The sequence below is a fragment of the Columba livia genome, chromosome 9 (assembly GCF_036013475.1).
Source record: "Columba livia isolate bColLiv1 breed racing homer chromosome 9, bColLiv1.pat.W.v2, whole genome shotgun sequence".
In the NCBI taxonomy this organism is placed as follows: Eukaryota; Metazoa; Chordata; class Aves; order Columbiformes; family Columbidae; genus Columba; species Columba livia.
This window is the reverse complement of record NC_088610.1, coordinates 939,696-959,915: the sequence shown is the minus strand read 5'-3', so window position 1 is coordinate 959,915 and position 20,220 is coordinate 939,696. Positions and strand designations below refer to the sequence as shown.

Genomic DNA, 20,220 nt, shown 5'->3' with positions numbered 1-20,220 from the left:
GTACGTAGTGCTGGAGACGGGTTTTAATGTTTTCTCAAAATCTTATCCACAGCCTCAGGAAGGGACGTCAAAACCTAGATCTGTACATTGAAACAAGGAGAGGGATGCGAGCAGGATGAACTTCAGTGACATATTGCGGTGAATATATTTCCTTATTTAATGTCTGTTGCGCTGCACTCGCGGGTGTGTGTCGCGATCGTGCCGGTGTCCCCGTGCTGGGCGGTGTCGGGCCGGTCGGGGCGGGACTCGAACCCGCGGAGCAGAGGGGAGGGCGGGCCGGCGGGCGGAAGTGAGGCGGCGGATGAGGCGGGTGGCGGCGGCGCTGCGAGCCGGCTGCCGGGCGGCCATGAGCTACGAGCACCGCCGGGACCGGGGCCGCGGCCGCGGCGGCGATGGCGGCTCCTCCGCCTCCTCCTCGTCCGCGGGGGGACACGGGGGCCGCGGCGGCGGCCGGGGGCGTCACCCCAGCCACCTCAAGGGCCGCGAGATCGGGCTGTGGTACGCGCGGAAGCAGGGCCAGAAGAGCAAGGAGACGGACCGGCAGCAGGTGAGGGGCCGGGCCGGCCTTTGAGCGCACCCCGGGCCGCTCCCCACGGGCACGATCCGTCCGGGACAGCGGGGAGGGGAGCGGGAGATGCCCGGGGCCGGCGGGGAACGTCTGCGGCCTAATTGATCCCGTTAACTGGGCAGCGGTTGTGGGGCAGAGCCGCCTCTAGCGGGCTCCCCGGGACTGCCTTGGTCTGAGAAACGGGCACTTTTGTTAAGCGTGGTGAAAAATTTCACAGGATCCCAGAATGTCAGGGGTTGGAGGGCCCTGGAAAGCTCATCCCGTGCAATCCCCCATGGAGCAGGAACACCCAGATGAGGTTACACAGGAAGGTGTCCAGGCGGGTTGGAATGTCTGCACAGAAGGAGACTCCACAACCCCCTGGGCAGCCTGGGCCAGGCTCTGCCACCCTCACCCCAACAAGTTTCTTCTCAAATTTAAATGGAACCTCCTGTGTTCCAGTTTGAACCCATTGCCCCTTGTCCTGTCCCTGGTTGTCACCAGAAGAGCCTGGCTCCATCCTCCTGACACTCCCCCTTTCCATATTGATCCCCAGGAATGAGTCCCCCCTCAGTCTCTTCCAAGCTAAAGAGACCCAGCAGAATTTGCATGTTTGTTTCTGAATGTCGAAATTCCTTGTAAGGCGAAACTTTAAAAGTTCCTCATCATACCAAAGAGTCTCACTAGTTTGATGTTTAAGTGTTAATAACATATCTGTAGGTATGTTGAGTACGTGTTGATGCAAACTGTGTTTTATTTTAACTAGAGAGCTGTTGTGCGTATGGATGAACGCAGGGAAGAGCAGATTGTGCAGCTGTTGAATACTGTCCAAACCAAAAATGAAAAAGAGCAAGAAGCCATGTCCTGGTGGTCTGGGGATGAAGAGGGGTAAGGAGAAAGAGTTACTAATGCTTTTATTTACTTTGGGTTGAAGAAACTTCCCACAAACTGGCAGAAAGATACATCAGGAAATATTTACATTTAGTAAGTGATCTAAGTTAAGAAATATAGTCAGTTTTCCCCCCATATATTGTCACACTGAAATGGTTATAACTGTTGCTGTAAAACCCCGTTCCAGATTATCATTGAGTTTGGGCTGTTACATTTTTACTTAAAATCGTACAATCCTGTAAGTGATCTCCAGGCCTGTTAAAGTAGATATACAGAATGTTTAAGCTCCCCTGGCAAGTGGAATTACTCTTCCAGAGGTGGCATTCGACTCCATTTTTCAGGTGTTGTGCAGTCTTGGAATGTTTTCTCGGCCTCTGTGAATTATGGTCCATTCTGAGCACGTAACAGATTTTAAATAGCAGTGAAATGGGCAGTCAGGTTGTTACTCAGAGGCCACTAAAATGAGGTGTCTGGATCTCCGTTCTGCTGAGTGATCCCGTTACAGGGCAGCAGTTCTGCCGGCGCGTAAGTGATCGTTGTCTTGAGATGTCCTTTTGTATTACACAAAGCTAACAAAACATGGTACATTTCTATATACGGATGAAAAACTTACGGTGGCTGGTAGTTTCCAGACTTGAATTGTTTTAGTGACATACTCTGTATTCCCATCGGCTGATGGCCAAGCAGCTTGTGGGTGTCGTGTCTCAAAACCAGATTTCAGGTTTGCCGTGAATGGGTCAGCGTGGCCAAGCCCTTCTTGGATAAGCTTTGAAGTTTCTGTTCTCTGTGCTTATTCCAGACCTGCTCCGGAAGAGCCTGCGAAAGTGAAACCAGAGGCTGAAAAAGCTCCTGTGAGACAGAGACCCGTCTTAGAGAAAACATTCCTCGATCGGGATGTGGAGTATCTCTTCGAAAAAAATGAGCAAGATACTGATTTAGATGAGCAACTTAAAGAAGACTTAAGAAAGAAGAAATCTGATCCAAGATACATTGAAATGCAGGTACTTTTCCGTGTGCTATGTAGAAAGCTTTTGATTGTCAGTTTTGTTTAGGTTTGTTTTAATTAAGCTAACCAGAAAACATAACTTCTTGAGGTCTATATTGGGAAGTTGTCATGATGCTATTTTGGCTAAAAATTATGTTCATAATTTATAAAATACATATCTGTCAGTAGGGCAGTGATTAGAAAACAGGCTTTCGGTGACAGCTTCTGATTCCATAAAATCTAACATTTTAAGCTTACACATTGTTTAGTTTCTGTGGGGGTTTTTGGTTGTTTGTGGTTTTTTTTGTTTTAAACATATTGTCTGCCTGCATTTATGTCTAAAACAGCCCCAAAATGGGCTCTGAAGGAATTGCCTCTATAAAATGTAGTTTATGTTGTTTAGTGTAGTTATGTTGTTATGTAGATATGGTGTTTAATAGCTATATGTAAAGTTGTCACATAAAACAGTCTTACTGTTCTCCCGTTGATCCCAGGCCCTGGTCTTGCAGCTGCACATACGTACCTCTTCACGTACGGAGCTGTTGGTTCGAAATAATTCTGCTAAATCAAATGAAACTGAAAACATGAACTTATTTCTAGTGGGCCCGTGTTTGTGTGTTAACCTAATAGTTTGTCATGTTATTTCTTGGTTTAGTTTAGGTCGTAGATTAAACCAGGTATATTACTTCATTGCTGTAAAGGTGTTTAAAGTTATGTACTGTTACTTTCTTTTCCCCCAGAGATTCCGAGAGAAGCTTCCTTCATACGGGATGAGACAGGTAAATATGTATTTAATTGGAAAGAACACATGTTACTGTTGCCCTGTTGTAAACCAGGATAAAACAGCTGGGACAGACAGGAAACCCTTGTTGCCTTTTATGAAGGTGCTGAAGCATCCCAGGTTCTGACACTGGCTTTGAGTTCTCTGCACAAAGTAGCTCAGGTTCGCTGCTTCGTGCTGTGCCCGAGTTCCTGCGGGGCTGCGTGCGGCTCTGGCGGTAGGGGCAGCGTTAGTGGTGGAAGTGGTGCTGAATGCTCTGCGTGCTTAAGTACTTTCTTCTTCTTTTTTTAAGTGTAGGTCCTTTCTTCTTTCTCTGTCCATTAAACTTACAGAATATTCCTAGTTATTGGACTTTATATAGAGTAATTGTCATGCTTTCTTTTTCTTATATATATAAAATGGTGGCCGTTTGTTGAATGTTTGCCCAATTTAGGATGGGATATAACGCAGGTTAAATCTCTTTAATCACAGACCTTATGGCTGTACTGCTGGCTGGTACTGCCATTAATTTCTCAGTCAAATATCAAATCAGTGACAGTGTAGGTTATTATAAATGGATGTTAATTCTTCATTTGATGCCACCAGTATGAAAGACATGATATGAGTATTCTGTTACGGCGTTTTTCGTAGGTCCAATGAATGATTAGTGAGCTTCCTTTCTAAAGTGTAAAAAAATTGTTACTATTGGTATAAGAAACATAACAGTGTTGCACTGAAAATCTTCAGTTATTACAGTCTTGCAGCCCAACAGAAAATGCTTGCTTGCAGCCACCAAAGATACACAGCAGGCAAGTGAGAGGGAGGAAGGTTAAAAAACATATTTCAGGCTTTCGTTTCAGTTATTTTGTGTTTTCATATAGGATCTTAAATAATTAAAACTAGTATTCAGGTTTTATGTGCTTTAAACCTTACAGGTTGTAGATGTAAACGTGTAGAAATTACTTCTGTGTGGTTTAAGCTAAACTTTTAGTATTATGAGAAACAGATAAGTATCTGTCTCTTTAGTTGCTATGACATTATCTTCTAAGTTTGCAGCAGAGAATTGTCAAAATCTTTCTAAAATCTGTGTTGAATAATAATACCATAAATGTTTTCTCTTTGTTTGGAAACAGGAACTTGTAAACCTTATAAACAACAACAGAGTAACTGTGATAAGTGGTGAGACGGGTTGTGGAAAGACAACCCAAGTCACACAGTTCATCTTGGACGATTACATCGAGCGAGGGAAGGGCTCGACGTGCAGGATCGTGTGTACGCAGCCCAGGAGGATCAGCGCTATCTCCGTAAGTGCCGTTTGACAAACACGGTAACTTAGTTCTTGGGATTATCTTTATTCCCAGTAAGCCTGAGGAAAAATTACTGCCTTACTTAAAATACTGGAATGAAAATGTACATTTACTGGGCCTAGGATCCACAGGGGAGCTTATGAACTGAGTAGACAGTCTGCTAGATTATATGGAATTAAGATCTGGAAAAACACCAAATGAGCAGGTGGGTGCTGTACATCTCTCAACTGCTCTGCCCTCACGTGTAGCCACACAAAATGGGGAGATCAAGATGAGTGTTCAGCCTGTGGTGGACAGTGAAGATGGTTTTTTGTGTGTTTGTTTTCAGTCCCCTTGGATTCTATTGCAAGTAACAATAGTGTCAATATACACTAATGCGATATTTCGTAAGTTCTGGTCGTTAATACCAGCACTGCAAGTCTTATTCTTCCCCCAATTTAATCATGGCTTTTATCTGTGACTTTAATGGGTTTGAGCACTGCAAATGTGAATTAAGGTAAACGCTAATGTTGTGATTTTAATGGATTTGGGCAGTGCAAATGTGAATTAATGTTGGGTCAGGCCCTTTAGAGGTACATTAATGAGCAAGAAAGAAGTTGGCTTTTAAGTGCACTGTAATTACTCTTCTTGCGAGTTACGTATCAAATGATTATAGAGCCTTCCTTCCCATGAGGAAAAGCTCACCTGCTCAAAGGGAAGCGTGTTGCTAATGCCTGGGTGGTTGTGTTCCTTTAAAACATGTCCTGGGTCACAAGCCTGTGCTTGGGTCGCTGACAGGAAACGCTGTTCTTAGTGGAGGAGAAAGTGACTTTCAGGGTGTTCCTTGTTGTTGACATAACATCCTGGCTCTAGGTATTCCATGCTGATGTCCAAATCATAGATCAGCCTTGTGGGATTTTGAAAAAAATGTCTTTATTGCACTGGTTTGATTTTTAATTATTTTTCTAAGGTGGCTGAGAGAGTTGCTGCAGAAAGGGCAGAAGCTTGTGGTAATGGCAAGAGCACAGGATACCAGATTCGGCTGCAGAGGTAAGAGAGGCAGGTGTCGTGTGTTCACGTAGAGTGGTATCTATTGCTGCTCAAGCAAGGAAACTCAAAAAGTACTTCTTTACATAGGAGACTGCTTTCATTCTGATAATTTCTCCAGAAGGAATTCCTGTGAGTAACTGGAGTAGGGAAGAAGGATTTTGAAATTTACCAAAAAGTTTGTGTGCAATTATTGTGTTTTATGCAGTGTGTGACAGTGGCTGGCACCAAAATGTCCTTTGTCTAGTAAGTCCTTTTTTCCAGCTCTTCTAAAAGGTTCTACTATAGATAGAGATAAAGCTGGTGTCCCTGATGATGAATTTGAAGGAAAAGTTGAAATGTTAAAGGAGAGGATGCTGTAAGTTGTGTTTCTGTGGAACACTATGTATTTGTTACTACTTAGGTATTGAGTAATCCTGCTGGGATCGGGTAATACAGTTAGGGGCACTGACAAGAGTCTGTAGCCCTAGTGCTGCAGAGCAAAAGCTGTTAAGTTTGGAGTCATCTGTAATTAAAAAAAAATAACTGAGATGTTACCAGCAAATAATGGAATCTCAGTTATCGTTGAAGTAAAAATGCTGGTGAGAGATGACAGTTTAGTAATTTCAGCATTTTAATTTGAGTTTATAGAGTCTCAGCTCTATTTTTCTGTACTATTTAATCAATAATGTCATACTGGTGTATATTTAGGTGTCATCGGTGCTGAGCTTAGGTAGCTGCGAGAATTTGGGGTCAGCAGATCAACGTACAAATGGTGTCTGGGAAGTCAGGGCTCCTGTCAGTACCAGTGGTTCGTTCCCCATCTGCAGCTGTGCCTGGTCTCTTGTTCTCCCGTTGAGCGGCGGGCAGGCTGGAGCACGGGGCACTTCACAGCGTCTGTAATGACTGCACTTCAGGTTTTTAGAGTACTTGGAAAATGCAGGAGACAACTGAGGCATTCTTAATGCATCTCTTTCAGCCGGTTACCGAGGAAACAAGGTTCCATTTTATACTGTACCACAGGAATTGTCCTGCAGTGGCTCCAGTCAGATAAGTAAGTTTTCCTATTTACTAAGAGACTGAATACAATCATGAAATGACTACTTTCTAACAGTCTTGGCTCTGTTTTTTTAATTTTGCTAATACCCAATATTTAACTTCCTGCTCTTCCATTTTAGGCACTTGTCCAGCATTAGTCACGTAGTCCTTGATGAAATCCACGAGAGGAATCTTCAGTCAGATGTTTTAATGAGCATTATTAAAGATCTTTTGAATATTCGTTTGGATCTGAAAGTCATACTAATGAGTGCTACTTTAAATGCAGAGAAGTTTTCGGAGTATTTTGGTAGGTGAAAAGCTTCCTATGAATATTCCTCTTCAGTAATTTAGGCTTCTACACTATAATGCATAGTCAAATTTTAGGATTGTTTTTTATCAAAAGAGGCGATGACTTCAATTTTACAAATAGTTGCCAGCTGCCTGAGATGCCTGTTCTCTTAGTTTTATCTGATCGTGAGCATACGTTGCTTCTGTATCTGCTTTTCAGACAGTATTTTCATATTAAATATTTACTAGTATTTACCCTGGTTTAGAAGTCTTGGTGTGAGTGCACAAGATTGAAGCCTTTAGTTGTTCAGTCTTCCAGCTTTATCCTGTAGCTGAAACAAGGTGAACGTGCTGGAGAACAATATGCTGCTTCCTACCTTTGTATTTTTTTATTCAGCAACTTTATTTGGAATTGGATTTGGCGTCTTCCTCGGTAATTTCAAAATAAACAGAAAAACCCTATGGACTTGGCAACTATATTGCAAAAATAGTGAAGAATGCTTATTGCCTCTGTTATTTCAGTTCAGTATTTTATTTGCTATTTAAAAAGTGAGTTATGCCTTCCTTGACAGACAACTGTCCCATGATTCACATACCTGGCTTCACGTTCCCTGTGGCAGAATACCTTCTTGAAGATGTCATTGAGAAGTTGAGGTAAGTGTATGTTCTGAACACCCTTAGAGATGGTTGGTTTTTGTTTGTTTGTTTTGCACAGAATGCCTTCTCAAATATTATCTTGGTATGAATAACCTGTGGGAAAATTGTCAAGGGAAAACCTTCAAGGGATGTTTAGTAGGTTTAACAGTAATTAAAGATGGCACATAGCGAACTGGAAATGTTGGCTTGAGGAGGAAGAAAACTTGTCTCTTTTTGCTTTTGGCGTGGTGAATTTTCAGGCTACTAAATCAAGCTAGTCACTTCTTCCTACGCATTCTCATGCTTGCTAGAAATGGTACCTATTTTTATAAGTAGGATTTCTTACAGAAAAGAAATTCAAGTATCTACCTTACATCATATAGCTAAAGCGCTGCATATTTTCCCAAGTTCTGAAAACTGCCATGCAGCTGGCTTTAAATGACTTGGGTTTCCGAATGTGGTCATGTTTGTTGTTTAAATGTAAAGGTATACCCCGGAGAACAGCGATCGGCGCCCGCGGTGGAAGAAAGGCTTCATGCAAGGACACGTAAGCAGGCCAGAAAAAGAAGAAAAAGAGGCACTGTACCGGGAGCGGTGGCCAGAGTACTTACGGCAGCTGCGGGGCAGGTTGTTCTCCACTTACTCCTTTGTGTTAAGTTTTTAGACGCGTCTTAGCTGAGAAACATAAGTTAATGCTGTATTATACTACCGTGTTTTTATTAACAATGTGATAGTTGCTGCTGTGGAAGGCGATAGTGCTGGAATTGCTGGTTTTTAAATATGCTGGTTTTTAAATGTGCTGGTTTTTAAAAGAACAAACAAAACCCCAATAAAACAACAAACCCAAACCAAAACCAAACAAAAAACAACAAAACAAAAAACCCCACCACGACCTTTTCCTCAGAATGCTTTCGTATTCCTCTGTGGTGATATAAAACCAAGCTAAATAATTTTGCCCCTTCAGTACGCAGTAGAGATTTTCCACTTGAAACGTTCTTTTGATTGCCAGCATTTGACTAGTTTGGTAATCTGGACAAGATGATTAATTAGATAGCCTGGCTGATTCATTTCAGGAACAGCATTTTCCTGTTCTTCCTCTTGTCTTATTTGTCCTCTGCATTTTGGGACTGTCTATAATATGGCAACAATAGTGAACGTAGGTGGCTTGGTTGTATCTCCCTTTTCCAAGGGCGAAGTCCTCGATGCCGTGTCTGTCTGGCCTGTGCTCTGCTCCCTGCTTTGTACTCCTGCCCTCTCCCACCGCGTCCTTTGAATCCACTGGCAATTCTTTCCATAGTGTTGGCTTCTGTGAAAGCAAAAGGCTGGACAGATGAGGTGCCTCCTGTACTTGCTGTGAGGGATAAATTGAAGGGTAAACCGAGATTGCTCAGGTCCCAGATAACTCATGACGGGGAGAGAGATGGTGTAAATGCTTCAAATGCAGTTCAGTCATAACATGGCGTTTCTTAAACTTAGTGTTCTAAACTGAGGATAATCATTCTAAACTAAATCTCAGGAGTACATCGGAGGTGTAACTGAACAAAGAATAAGTTGAACAGCAGTGGGTTATGTAGATGCATGATTGCAGAGCCTCGTAACAGAAACAGGGCTGCAGGACTTTGTGTTAATACTTACCGACGTGTTTGCTTTCAATGCTGTAGGTATTCAGCAGGTACCATAGGTGCCTTGGAAATGATGGATGATGACAAGGTTGACCTTGATCTTATAGCAGCACTTATCAGGCACATTGTTTTGGAAGAAGAGGTGGGTTTCTCTCTCCTATCACCATATTCTAATGATTTGACTGAATTGTGGTCTGTGACTGTTGGGAACATCGGAGCTGATAGTTATTTCGGCTTATGATACAAAGAAGAGTTTTTTCTGTTGCTCTTTTGAGAAGTCATTAACAGCTTTAAATATTTAATTACTCTTTAAGCCCTGAATTTAGAATGCAGTTAGCTACTGTGTTTGTTGAAGTGGTGGGATAGAATCCGCGTTTAAAGGGGAGCACGCATCTCAGCGTTTCTGGAAGAGGGGTGTGGGCGTTGCGGGGAGCTGTGTGCAGGAGAAACCTGGAAGACTTACAAATGTGATCCATACGCTCACTTGTGCTTCCTTCTGAGCAAGGGGAAGAAAGAGCCTGAATTCTTTCACTGGCAGTAGGGACTGTCTTCTAAATAGAACAGGACAGATATCTGAAGGTTTGGCTGCCGTTCGGATTCAGATTGCTCTATTTTCTTTTTCTTTTGAATAAGCTTTTAAAGAAACTTTCAAGTTAATTATACACCTTAGTTATTTGGTGGAAAGTAATATAATTACAAATTACATTTTAACTCGTAGTTCTTTCTGTGATGGCACATTTGTCAAAGGTGATGTTCTTTGTAGCGTGCAGTGAAAGTCAGCGTTTTGTGAAACTGCAGCAGAAGCTGTCTGAAAAGCTCTTCAGTGTACAACTGGGCGTCTGTTCTTCATTCCTCAGCGGTGAGGGAAGGGGAAGAGCAGTTGTTGGAGTTGATGTTCACTGCCTCATACCTGCACTGTGCACTTGGCTTTGACGGGTTTTGTGCCTGGGTGATCCAGACACGACTGGGATGCTGTGGGGCCTGGGTTTGTATCCAGCCCAGCAAAATCCGGCCCCATTTACCAAGCACGCAGCTTGGAGACGCTTCCTGCTTTCAGCTTGTCAAGATGAGTAGTTAATGACAGCTGCAGTAACAGTTCTCCCCAAATGTGCCTTACCTTGTCAGTTATTACTAATATCAGAAGGGTCCTGCGCCCGAAGCAGTGACAAAGATGAAGGAGGAACAGTCTGTTACCATGGGCATAACATACGTAGCTTGTCATAACCTGAAGCTATATATTTGTTTCTGAGCTCAAAAACATCTGTGGAAAAGCTGACACATTGGCTGATTCCTTAAAGAGAATTTTTACTATTGAAAATACTAAATAATATTTAAGTTGATAGATCATTTAAGCTGTGGATAACAAGCATGAGTTGCTGTTTTCATATTTTGTCCTTCCTGTGTTGAAAATTATACATTAGTTTCTCTTTGTTTTACTTGCAGCTCAAATTCCTCTAGTGTTGGCATTGCGTCGTTTAAAACACGGCAGGGGGAAAATGTTATAAGTCGAATTTTTATCTGTTATGTTCAGATAAATATAAGTAGCTAACTGTTGTAAAAAGCAATCTTACAGACTTTGTTCCAAATTTGAGTCAATGTGGTTTCAAATATCACCTGTACTAGTGTGCAAGTAGCTGGTTCTTTTCATAGCGTATAACTTATTCTAACCCTTTTTCCTTTCGCTGCCTCTTCTGTGTACAGGAGGGAGCAATTCTGGTGTTTCTTCCAGGCTGGGACAATATCAGCACTCTGCATGATCTCTTGATGTCGCAAGTCATGTTTAAGTCAGGTAAAAACAGAATTTTACATGGAAATTCATGTAATTTTCATGGAAATGGCGTTAGTGGCACACTCTTAATTTTTGCATGTGACTGCTGGTGTTACACTGTGGGGTTTTTCTTGTTTCTCGAGGTGATTGTTGTGTGTTCAGCACTTGCTGTATTCTGTATTTTCTGCATTTCATCTGCTAATGATAATCACTCATTTTCCTCAGTGTAGGAGTGAACAACTGAGAGTCTGACCTGCATCTTTTTCCTGTGTCCTTTCACGTAGCTGGGACTTCCACCCCAAATTAATCTCTTTCTTCATTCTGTGTTCATTTCCTCTTTCCCTGTCTGCTGCTTTTAAAGCCTGTTCATTTCTCCTAGCTTTTTGAATTGGACACTAAACACTCTATGCCTATACAATACGCTTTATTCTGTCCTGGTTGCATCACTGATAGTTTCGTCTGACGTGTCTGACTGTGCTCTTGGCTGTTCAATAGTCAGTCATCTTGTACTTGATGTGAAAATTCCAGAAAGAATTGCAATTTATTGAAAAATGGAGAGTGTCAGTTTATTTGTTGAACCTCAGCAATTAAATAATTTGAGAGTTTTAAAATGAAATAAAAATTATTGTACATAAATCCATAACTTCTTGTCAAGTCATCATAGTGTAATTAAAAAAAAACCCTTTATAGCTTATTACTTTAGAATTTGCCATTACAATAAATATACATGTGAATTCAGAGTCAGACAGTAGACTTAGTTGCATACTTGATTTTCCTGTAAAATTAAATTTTCTGTGCTTACACCATATCTTTTACTGATTTTTAATTTTCAGATAGATTTATTATCATACCTTTACACTCATTGATGCCAACTGTTAACCAGACTCAGGTATGCTTCTCTTTTGTTGTTACGCAATAAAGTAACATTTTGCAACTACAAAAAATGAATTAAGCATGTGTTTGGTTTTGGCAAACATATAAACGGGCCGTGGATAATTACAGGTGTTTAAGAAGACCCCGCCAGGAGTACGGAAAATCGTGATTGCTACCAACATTGCAGAGACGAGGTAAATGGCTAGCTGTGCGGACTGGAAAAGGGGTGGTTACCCAAGTGAACAGAAGTGGTCATCTAAACTGTAAACCCAAAATATCTGCTTTTCTATTTGTGCCATGTGTTTATAACACTTTATCTTTAGAAATCTTTGTAGATTAAACAGGAGTTTTCCTTTCATTGTTTTAAACAATTAAAACATGATGATGTTGCTACAAAGACTGGCCTTTGTTGTCCATGCGGAATGCGAGCTGCCTGTCTCCTGCAGGCTTTGGACCCCATGGGCTGACTTTTGCCAGGCCTAGCAGGATAAATCAGGCTCTTTTTTGAACTGCATAGTAACGTAATTCTTCATGAAATTACAATTTTTTTTTAATTGTGGTTCCAATTTGGGTGGGGGTGGAGAGAGGCTTTGAAATCCTAGGTCAAGCTTGCAAAGATGAAGAGTTGCAATGTTTCTTCTCTCTTTTTTTAAACAGCATCACAATAGATGATGTCGTGTTCGTTATAGACGGTGGCAAAATAAAGGAAACTCACTTTGACACCCAGAACAACATTAGCACAATGGCAGCAGAGTGGGTTAGTAAAGCTAATGCCAAGCAGAGGAAGGGCCGAGCAGGAAGGTAAGAATAATGGCATAGTTAGAAAAGATACTAAAGATACTGCTTTGTTATTCTTATGTCCAGAAGCAGATGCTGACACAGCCCCCTCTTGCCTTAGGGAAAGAATGGTTACTTTGTCTTTCTAGGAAACCAACCTGTACAGGGTTTAACTCATGAGTTTCCTGCTTTTTTATAGGAGAAGTTGTCCCATATTTTTAAAAATTTCTGTTGGTGGTGCTTGCCTTCACACCTGATTTGTGAGGCTATGGTACATGACCGTGAAAGCTGCCTGCAAGTTATTATCCATAAGCTATATACCAATTTTTTTAACAATTTCTCTCCCTCTTCTCAAAATACCTTGTGGAATTGTTTTCTCCTGTTGAGACTTTCAGTTCTTCTCTGGTCTCTTCGTGACTCATTTGAGCGGTTGATGAGGTGTCTGCTCCGCATGCGTTTGCTCCTGTGGACGGGCCTGTGTTTCAGAAAGCTGAAACGGCTTTAACAATTGAATACACTTCATTTCTGATTCCTTGAGGTGTTTTGGAAAGCTCTTCATAAACAAACACAATCATAAATTCACAGGGCAAAAAAGAATGCAATTGTTTCTTTAAATAATTCCAGAGTTCAACCAGGCCACTGTTACCATCTCTACAATGGGCTGCGCGCAAGCCTTCTGGACGATTATCAGTTACCGGAGATCCTGAGGACGCCTCTGGAAGAGCTCTGTTTACAAATCAAGGTAAACATGGGAAGCTTCCAACAGATCTGTTATCTGCTTTTCCATTGCAATAAGAGACTGAGAGATGAGGTTAATACAGCTGTGAGCCCAGGGCTGTCTTGAGTCCAAACTGTTACACCAGAAGTACAATATATTTAGCTCATTGCAGCAGCTTTTGCAAGATGCATACTTGTATCTAGATGCAACAAACCCAGGAAAAATAAGATTGTCTGGTAGAAATAAAAGTTCAAGTCTATCAACAACAATTCAGACCATGCTTCCTCCCCTCTGCCCCCAAATATCGTTCAGTCGGAGGAGCGTGGGTGATGCCAGTGCCAGGACAGGATGTCTTAAAATGATTTCACTAAAAAGTAGGTTTAGAACTGACGTGAGTTTCCTTTTTGGCAGTTTGTATTGAATTGCTTGCATACGCATAGGGAATACATGGGTATGCCTGCTGAATGAAGAGTAGGTGCTTAGTTTCAAATTTCATTTTTAATACATTTTTAAATTTTTGCCCTTAGTTCTTAATTAATGAAAATCTAACTCAAGCTGTGAATTACTCACACTTTTTAAAATGAGTGTGGTCACTGCCCATGGATTTTAGTTGGCCACTTTCTCCACTTGCTCTAGGATTTTGTTCTTTCTTTCAGATTCTAAAGCTTGGTGGAATTGCTTATTTTCTGAGCAAACTAATGGATCCCCCATCTCGTGATGCTGTAATGTTGGCCATCAATCATCTAATGGAGCTGGTAAAGTATTGCTTGATGTACATGAGAAGAAGAATCTGTTTAGAACCATGTTACTGCCCTTTTCTGGTGTCGGACAGTTCTGACTGTCCAGGTCTGACAACCCCTTATTGTGGCAGACCCTTTGTGTGTATAGATATAGATATAGATATATAGATATAAATATAGATATCTATATATAGATGTAAATACATATCTTCACTGACCAGAGAAAATAATTTCACATAACAGATGATGTTTATGAGCTGCATAGAGTAGTTCCTGCAGCTTGCATTTAAGTTCCCCCTACAGATATTTACCTCACTGCTTCTGTACTCTGCTGCTCGTAGCTGCATCCACCGAGCCTTCTTATCACAGTCAGATCAGTGGAGAGTTGAGATGCATTTTCCGTGGAAAGATCAGTGTAAAGGAGAAGGATCTTGGATGTCATCGCCCCTTTGCATGCCGGGGAAGACACTGGTGACACTTTGTACTGCTGACTTCTTGCCCTGGTACTATTTGTACAAATCAATTGTAGCAATAAATTGAAACATCTGATTGAGGTGAAGAGTAGTATTTAGACTGGCCTGATTCTATACAAGTTTAGATAAAAGGAAAGTTCAGCCATACACGTGGTGTTCTGTGACAGTGCTGTATAGTGGCAAAGGGTAGAGTAAATAAAAACAGAAGTGACATTGTGGGTAAGACGTGAATCTAAAAATAGTCTTGATCGGGAGAATTAAGTGTTAAACACTCAAGTATTTCTGTCGCCCAGAAAGACACTGAGCCCTAGTAAACCACTTGAACCACAGTTGAAGATTATTGCCATTTTCTTGGCTCTAATTAGATGCTTCTTTTTCTCCGTAACTTGCTTGGTCGTTTTCCTGCCGCAGCTCATTGCAGCTGGCTGTGCTCTCCGCTCCGGGCTGCCCTTGCTCTCAGCCATAGTGCCTGTTTCCAGGAATTCCAAATACTGCTTTTATTTGTTTCCTTTTTTAACTTTCCTCTCCTGACAGAATGCTTTGGACAGACAAGAAGAGCTGACTCCACTGGGTGTCCACTTAGCGCGATTACCGGTCGAACCGCACATTGGAAAAATGATCCTCTTTGGAGCCTTGTTCTGCTGCTTGGACCCCGTGCTGACCATTGCGGCCAGCCTCAGCTTCAAGGACCCCTTCGTCATTCCGCTGGTACAGCTCCTGACAGGAGAATTGCACATAAGATTTTAAGAATCCCAGAAGGATAGTTGGACTTACTGAGATGTTCAAAAGCATTTAGTCTTACTTTCACGTGAATTACATTTTTATTAGTAAAATATTGCCTTCGCATACTATGAAGGTATTGTCTTTGCCTACAGAATAGTGCATGCAGCTTTAATTTCCATGTATGTGGCATACAAAGTATCGCTCTGTATATGTACCTGAATTAGGGAAAGAGAACTGACGTGTCAGTCGTGACTATTTTATAGGTTCTAATTATTCTTAGGGCAAAGAGAAAGTAGCAGATGCAAGAAGAAAGGAGCTGTCGAAGAATACTAAAAGTGATCATCTGACTGTGGTGAATGCTTTCACGGTAGGCATGGCTTAAGTTGGGTTTTTGGGTTTTTTTCTTCTAGAATTTTGAGTAATACGGTTTATTCTAAGGAAAAACTGATGAGTTTATGTTCGGAAATATTTTTATCTTGGCTTCTACAGAAACATAAAACGAAATTAATTTTCACTCTACTAGTGTTGAGGTGTCTTGTCTTCAGGCTCATGAACCTAATTTCTTGAGGACAGGCCTGTAAGAGCAGACCAAGAAAACAATGTTATAGTTCCTTTGCTGAAGCCATTAATTGTTGTCTTGGCCTCTCCAAGAGGCTGAAGCTGACTTCAGAAGTACTGCAGATGCTGGATAGTGGTGGGGCGAGAAGAGGAGGAAATAAATGGCCTGGAATGCAGTTTCTGCCCAGGTCTGTTAATAGCAACAAATGGAGTTCTGGAAAATTCAGCTGGATTTTATTCCTCACCATAGAAAAAGAAGGTTTTGATTCAAAATGTAAAGTTGCGTTTTGCTGCTCTGTACTATGTATGCATAATACAAAGAGGTCGAAGGATTTGCTTTCTCACTTATAGAAAAAAAATGAACTATATTGTTTGTTGGCCTCCAGTTTTTGTTGTCCTTAATTTTTTAGTAGGTGTTCATTTAAAAATGTCTTTACGGTTTTTATTTTTAGGGCTGGGAAGAGACTCGGCGTCGTGGTTTCCGAACTGAGAAAGACTATTGCTGGGAGTATTTCCTGTCTTCAAATACCCTCCAGGTAAGATCTGACAGGTTAAGAGGATCGTGTCTGTGGGGAGGAGGGGGAAGCTTTTGGCACAGCATCATTCTGGGACAACTTCTGTTGTTTCCTAGATGCTGCATAACATGAAAGGGCAGTTTGCTGAGCATCTCCTTGCGGCTGGATTTGTGAACAGCAGAGACCCCAAGGATCCCAAATCTAATACCAACTCAGGCAAGCGGTGGGAGGAAATGGAAAATCTCTGATAGCTGAAATCTGAGTTTAAAGAACTGTGTTATTTACTTCGCTGTCTTCTACAGATAACGAGAAGTTGCTCAAAGCGGTCATCTGCGCTGGTTTATATCCAAAAGTTGCAAAGATCCGTCCAAGCTTTAGCAAAAAGAGAAAAATGTAAGGATTTGGTATAACGTTGGTTTGTGTTTGAGGTGTGTTTCACATTGGGTAGTTTGAGGTGAAGCTGCCCGGGAAGGCTCCGTTTTGTGATCCACTGCACGAGAGGTTTGTTGCACTGAGCACTTTGGTGGAGGGGCTCTCCCCACCCTGTGTCTCTCAGAACGCTGGACTCCACGTTGGCAGAACACTTGTGCGCACAGGGAGCAGAGACTCAGTGATCTGCACCCAAAGGGTCGCGTCTCTGAAATGTGGGAAGGAGGACAGTTGTGCTTCATGCATTTGTACGTGGTTTCTGCTTTTTCTTGTCTGACAACACTATAATGTTAGAAGGGAAATGTGATTTCGGGTAGGAAGTATTAATATAACCAAAGCGGTTGATTGTTGTCCCATGGTACAACAGAGAGACCCCCGCCCAGACTGGTGACAGGTGGAACTGCTCCCTTGTTCCACACTGACACTGCTCCAGGCTCAGCAAAGAATTCAGATGTGCAGGTTCCTTATGTGGTGTTTGCAAGAAATTGCTTGAAACTTGGTGTGTGGCACCAGATTCATTAACTCAGAGTCACTCATTTGGAAGAAGAACGCCACTCATTTGTTCTACTTGAGAGAACGACAGGGTTTATTAAGAGGGAAATTTGGCAAAGAATTCAAACTTCTTCAATGCAGAGAGAGATGTCTAAAAATTCATCCTGTAGATTCAGTCTTTTGGGAAAGGAGTTAAAGTCTCTTTGAATATCCGTGTGCCTTCAGAGTTTAGAACACGAGTGGGTAATTGGAGTGGTTTTGAATTTGGAGCATGATTGTGCTAAACTTCCAAGATCTTAATCCTAAAATAAAAACTTTTTTTTCTCTTAAGGGTGAAAGTTTGCACCAAGACAGATGGAACAGTTAATATTCATCCTAAATCCGTTAATGTGGAAGAAACAGAGTTCCATTATAACTGGCTTGTGTACCACTTGAAGATGAGAACCAGCAGCGTACGTGGACGTTGTGTTTGTGTAATTCATTGCCGTAGCTCTTGGAGCAGGTTGGGTCCGGGCTCGAAGGGGACGTGAGCAGTGCCTTTGTCTGCAGCCTTCCTGTCTCGGGTCCTTTCTTTTACATGCCATCAGATTTTGTTCTTTGTCATACTGGTGGTATTGTTCCATAAATAATTTATACTAACTTACGGGTTTTTTGGTTGGGTGGGGTTTTATGTTTGTTTGAAAGGTTCTGGCAATGACAGGTGTCATTTTTTCATTATTATTATGTTTTTGAATCCAGTGTTGTACTTTTGAATATGCTGAAACTTTTTTTCCCTCTGTTACAGAATAGTTGGTTTCATTTCACCACTTGTGTGATGGAACCCGGAGCCGTTTTTGCTCCTGTTTAATCTGATTTCATGTAACTTAGGAGTTGCTTCAGATATGTCTTGCAAATTTGTGAATGACTCTGAATAATGACATTCTGAAACTTAGCAGTTTCATTAAGGGTTACTGAAGCCATTTCAGATGTTTTGAAGGGTGACTGGGCAATTTTGTTGTCTTGCAGATCTACTTGTATGACTGTACGGAGGTGTCTCCATACTGTCTCTTGTTCTTTGGAGGAGATATATCCATTCAGAAGGACAAAGATCAGGACACCATCGCTGTGGATGAGTGGATTGTTTTCCAGTCTCCAGCAAGAATAGCCAACTTAGTTAAGGTGACTGTGTGTGGTAATCAAGTGTATGAAAGGCTTAGCGTAACACTGATTCTTCTTAGAGGTATCTGCATATTGAAATTACTGTCTACCTACAGAGTTTTCACTGTAGGGAGATAATAATGTTTTAAATGTATTCCCAATAAGCAGTTTAAGTACACAAAGTAAACGAGAGACCTGCTTAAGGTGTGGAGATGAACACAAGTTAACACACAGTAGTAAAAATAACATTCTGAACAGTCTGTATCCCGTGGTGAACTGGGCAGGAGCAGACAGCAGTGTACTCCCATAGTTTGCCCATAGGAGCAGTCAGGTTTATGTATTTATCTGATGTAATTGATTTAATGAGGGCGTGTCCCTGTTGAGGCATCAGAAGTGCGGCTGTGATGTTCTTCAGTCGGCGCAGCCTCTGCTGAAAAATTCATGGGAATATTGAAAAACTCTAGAAGCTTCAGGGAAGAGTCGCACGGTGGATTTAAAGGATTTATAAACGTGTTTTACAGTGAGAGATTTGAAGAGCTTAATCTCTAGTCATCCATAGCAAAAGCTGTAGGTTTACTTGATCTGTGATTCTGTGATCGGCCCACGGGATGTCCACGGGGGTGTGGAAACGTGAGGCTGGGGCTTGTCAGCCAGCGGTGATGAGTCCCAGGGGAGAGGAGCTGACCGGAGCTTTGTGTGATACTGCATCCTAGAAATCGTACCTGCTTCTTCCTTTAAGTCAAACATTCTTAATCCTGAAATAGCCAGCTAAGGGACACGTAGCCTGTTAAAGAGATTGTCGTCTGCCATAACAGGTAAAACTGATCATTTTTGAGAAGCAGCTTTTGATCCCAAAGACAGCAACGCTGCAATGAGTCGACAGAAGAGCAGGTGTAAAGGGGTTTGAACGTGCTGTGGTAATGCTGTGTGTTGCTCTAATGGCCTCTTTTTTCTTTTCTCGTTTCTCTTTTCTGTTTTTTTTTATCTTCTTTTTTCTTCATTCCAACAAACTCTTTACAGAATTTAAGAAAAGAGCTTGATGATCTTCTACAGGAAAAAATAGAAAACCCACATCCCGTGGACTGGAATGACGTTAAATCCAGGGATACGGCGGTGCTGACAGCTATTATAGACTTAATCACAACACAGGAGAACGAAAGTGCCAGGAACTATGCTCCGCGGTTCCAGAGCGAACGCTATAGTTGACACAGTTCCTTCTGGATCCATAAAACCAACCCCTTCACCTCTTTTGTTTTGTTTCTTGTTTTGTTTTTTTTTTTCTATAACATTTATTTAGCTAAAGGAAAAACTTTTCTAGGGTAAGCTGCTAATGCCCTCAGACTGAAGACCAGTTATTTTGAAACAGTCGGTAATATCTGTATATGCATGGTATTCTGTGTTCAGTGTAGCTTTCCGAGGGAAGATGCAATGCTAGCAATGTCAGTTGATGTACGGTTCTTGTCTGCTGTAGTTTGTTTGGTTTTTTACCCACCAGGTAACAGATATCAAAGAAACCTGCTAAAATACTGCTTAATAACACCTGAACTGCTCTTGCTATTGGTAGAAACATCTCAAAAGAAGTTTTTTTAATAGGGGGTGGTGAATAGTTATACTGTGTGTTATTCCAGCTGTGCCACAGAAAGCAATTACAGCTTAATTAAACTAAACTTGAAAACACTTTTCCAATTTGTACTGTGGGAGGAAACAATCTTCAGAAATATCCTCCTCTTCTGCCTTTCATCCCCTTCAGTTAGTTTTTGTTCATTTTCTGCGCCCATCCATCATCACCACTGACAAAAATCTGAGGCTACAGGAGCCGCGGTCAGTCAGCAGTCGTCGTGGAGCGCACTGCCAGCTTGCATTGCTTTCTGAGGCTTTTTAGAGCAGTCCGTGTATGGGTTATAGGATTACATTAAAGGTCTTTTATTTACAGTGTTA

General features: G+C 41.7%; 2 protein-coding genes across 3 annotated transcripts in view; both read left to right on the top strand.

The window, feature by feature from the left end:
* Positions 1-138, top strand: part of GPR149 (G protein-coupled receptor 149) — an 85,340-nt gene extending 85,202 nt beyond the window's left edge. The window contains exon 11 of the transcript XR_010474563.1: positions 53-138. The gene's annotated coding sequence lies outside the window, so the exon portion shown is untranslated. The remainder of the gene's footprint in view (positions 1-52) is intronic.
* On the top strand, positions 119-20,220 carry DHX36 (DEAH-box helicase 36). 2 transcript variants are annotated; one of them, XM_065073373.1, is made up of 25 exons: positions 119-138; positions 1,314-1,435; positions 2,238-2,439; positions 3,164-3,202; positions 4,317-4,487; positions 5,440-5,519; positions 6,475-6,549; positions 6,674-6,840; positions 7,394-7,475; positions 7,944-8,084; positions 9,119-9,221; positions 10,781-10,868; positions 11,681-11,736; positions 11,850-11,914; positions 12,378-12,521; positions 13,122-13,239; positions 13,872-13,970; positions 14,963-15,136; positions 15,432-15,518; positions 16,162-16,245; positions 16,341-16,440; positions 16,527-16,617; positions 17,477-17,597; positions 18,151-18,303; positions 19,303-20,220. In XM_065073373.1, the coding sequence occupies exons 2-25, from the start codon at positions 1,329-1,331 to the stop codon at positions 19,486-19,488; spliced, it is 2,733 nt and encodes a 910-aa protein (XP_064929445.1). In that variant the 5' UTR covers positions 119-138; positions 1,314-1,328; the 3' UTR covers positions 19,489-20,220. The 2 variants fall into 2 exon arrangements, with proteins under 2 accessions (XP_064929445.1, XP_021149830.2); XM_021294155.2 differs by lacking the exon at positions 119-138 and adding an exon at positions 300-547.

Excerpts from the sequence above, each read along its gene's own strand:
- DHX36 (XM_021294155.2), top strand. The coding sequence starts at position 302 with ATGAGGCGGGTGGCGGCGGCGCTGCGAGCCGGCTGCCGGGCGGCCATG. Across the intron at positions 10,869-11,680 it reads GCAAGTCATGTTTAAGTCAG|ATAGATTTATTATCATACCT; the intron begins GTAAAAACAGAA and ends TTTAATTTTCAG. Across the intron at positions 16,246-16,340 it reads TGTCTTCAAATACCCTCCAG|ATGCTGCATAACATGAAAGG; the intron begins GTAAGATCTGAC and ends GTTGTTTCCTAG.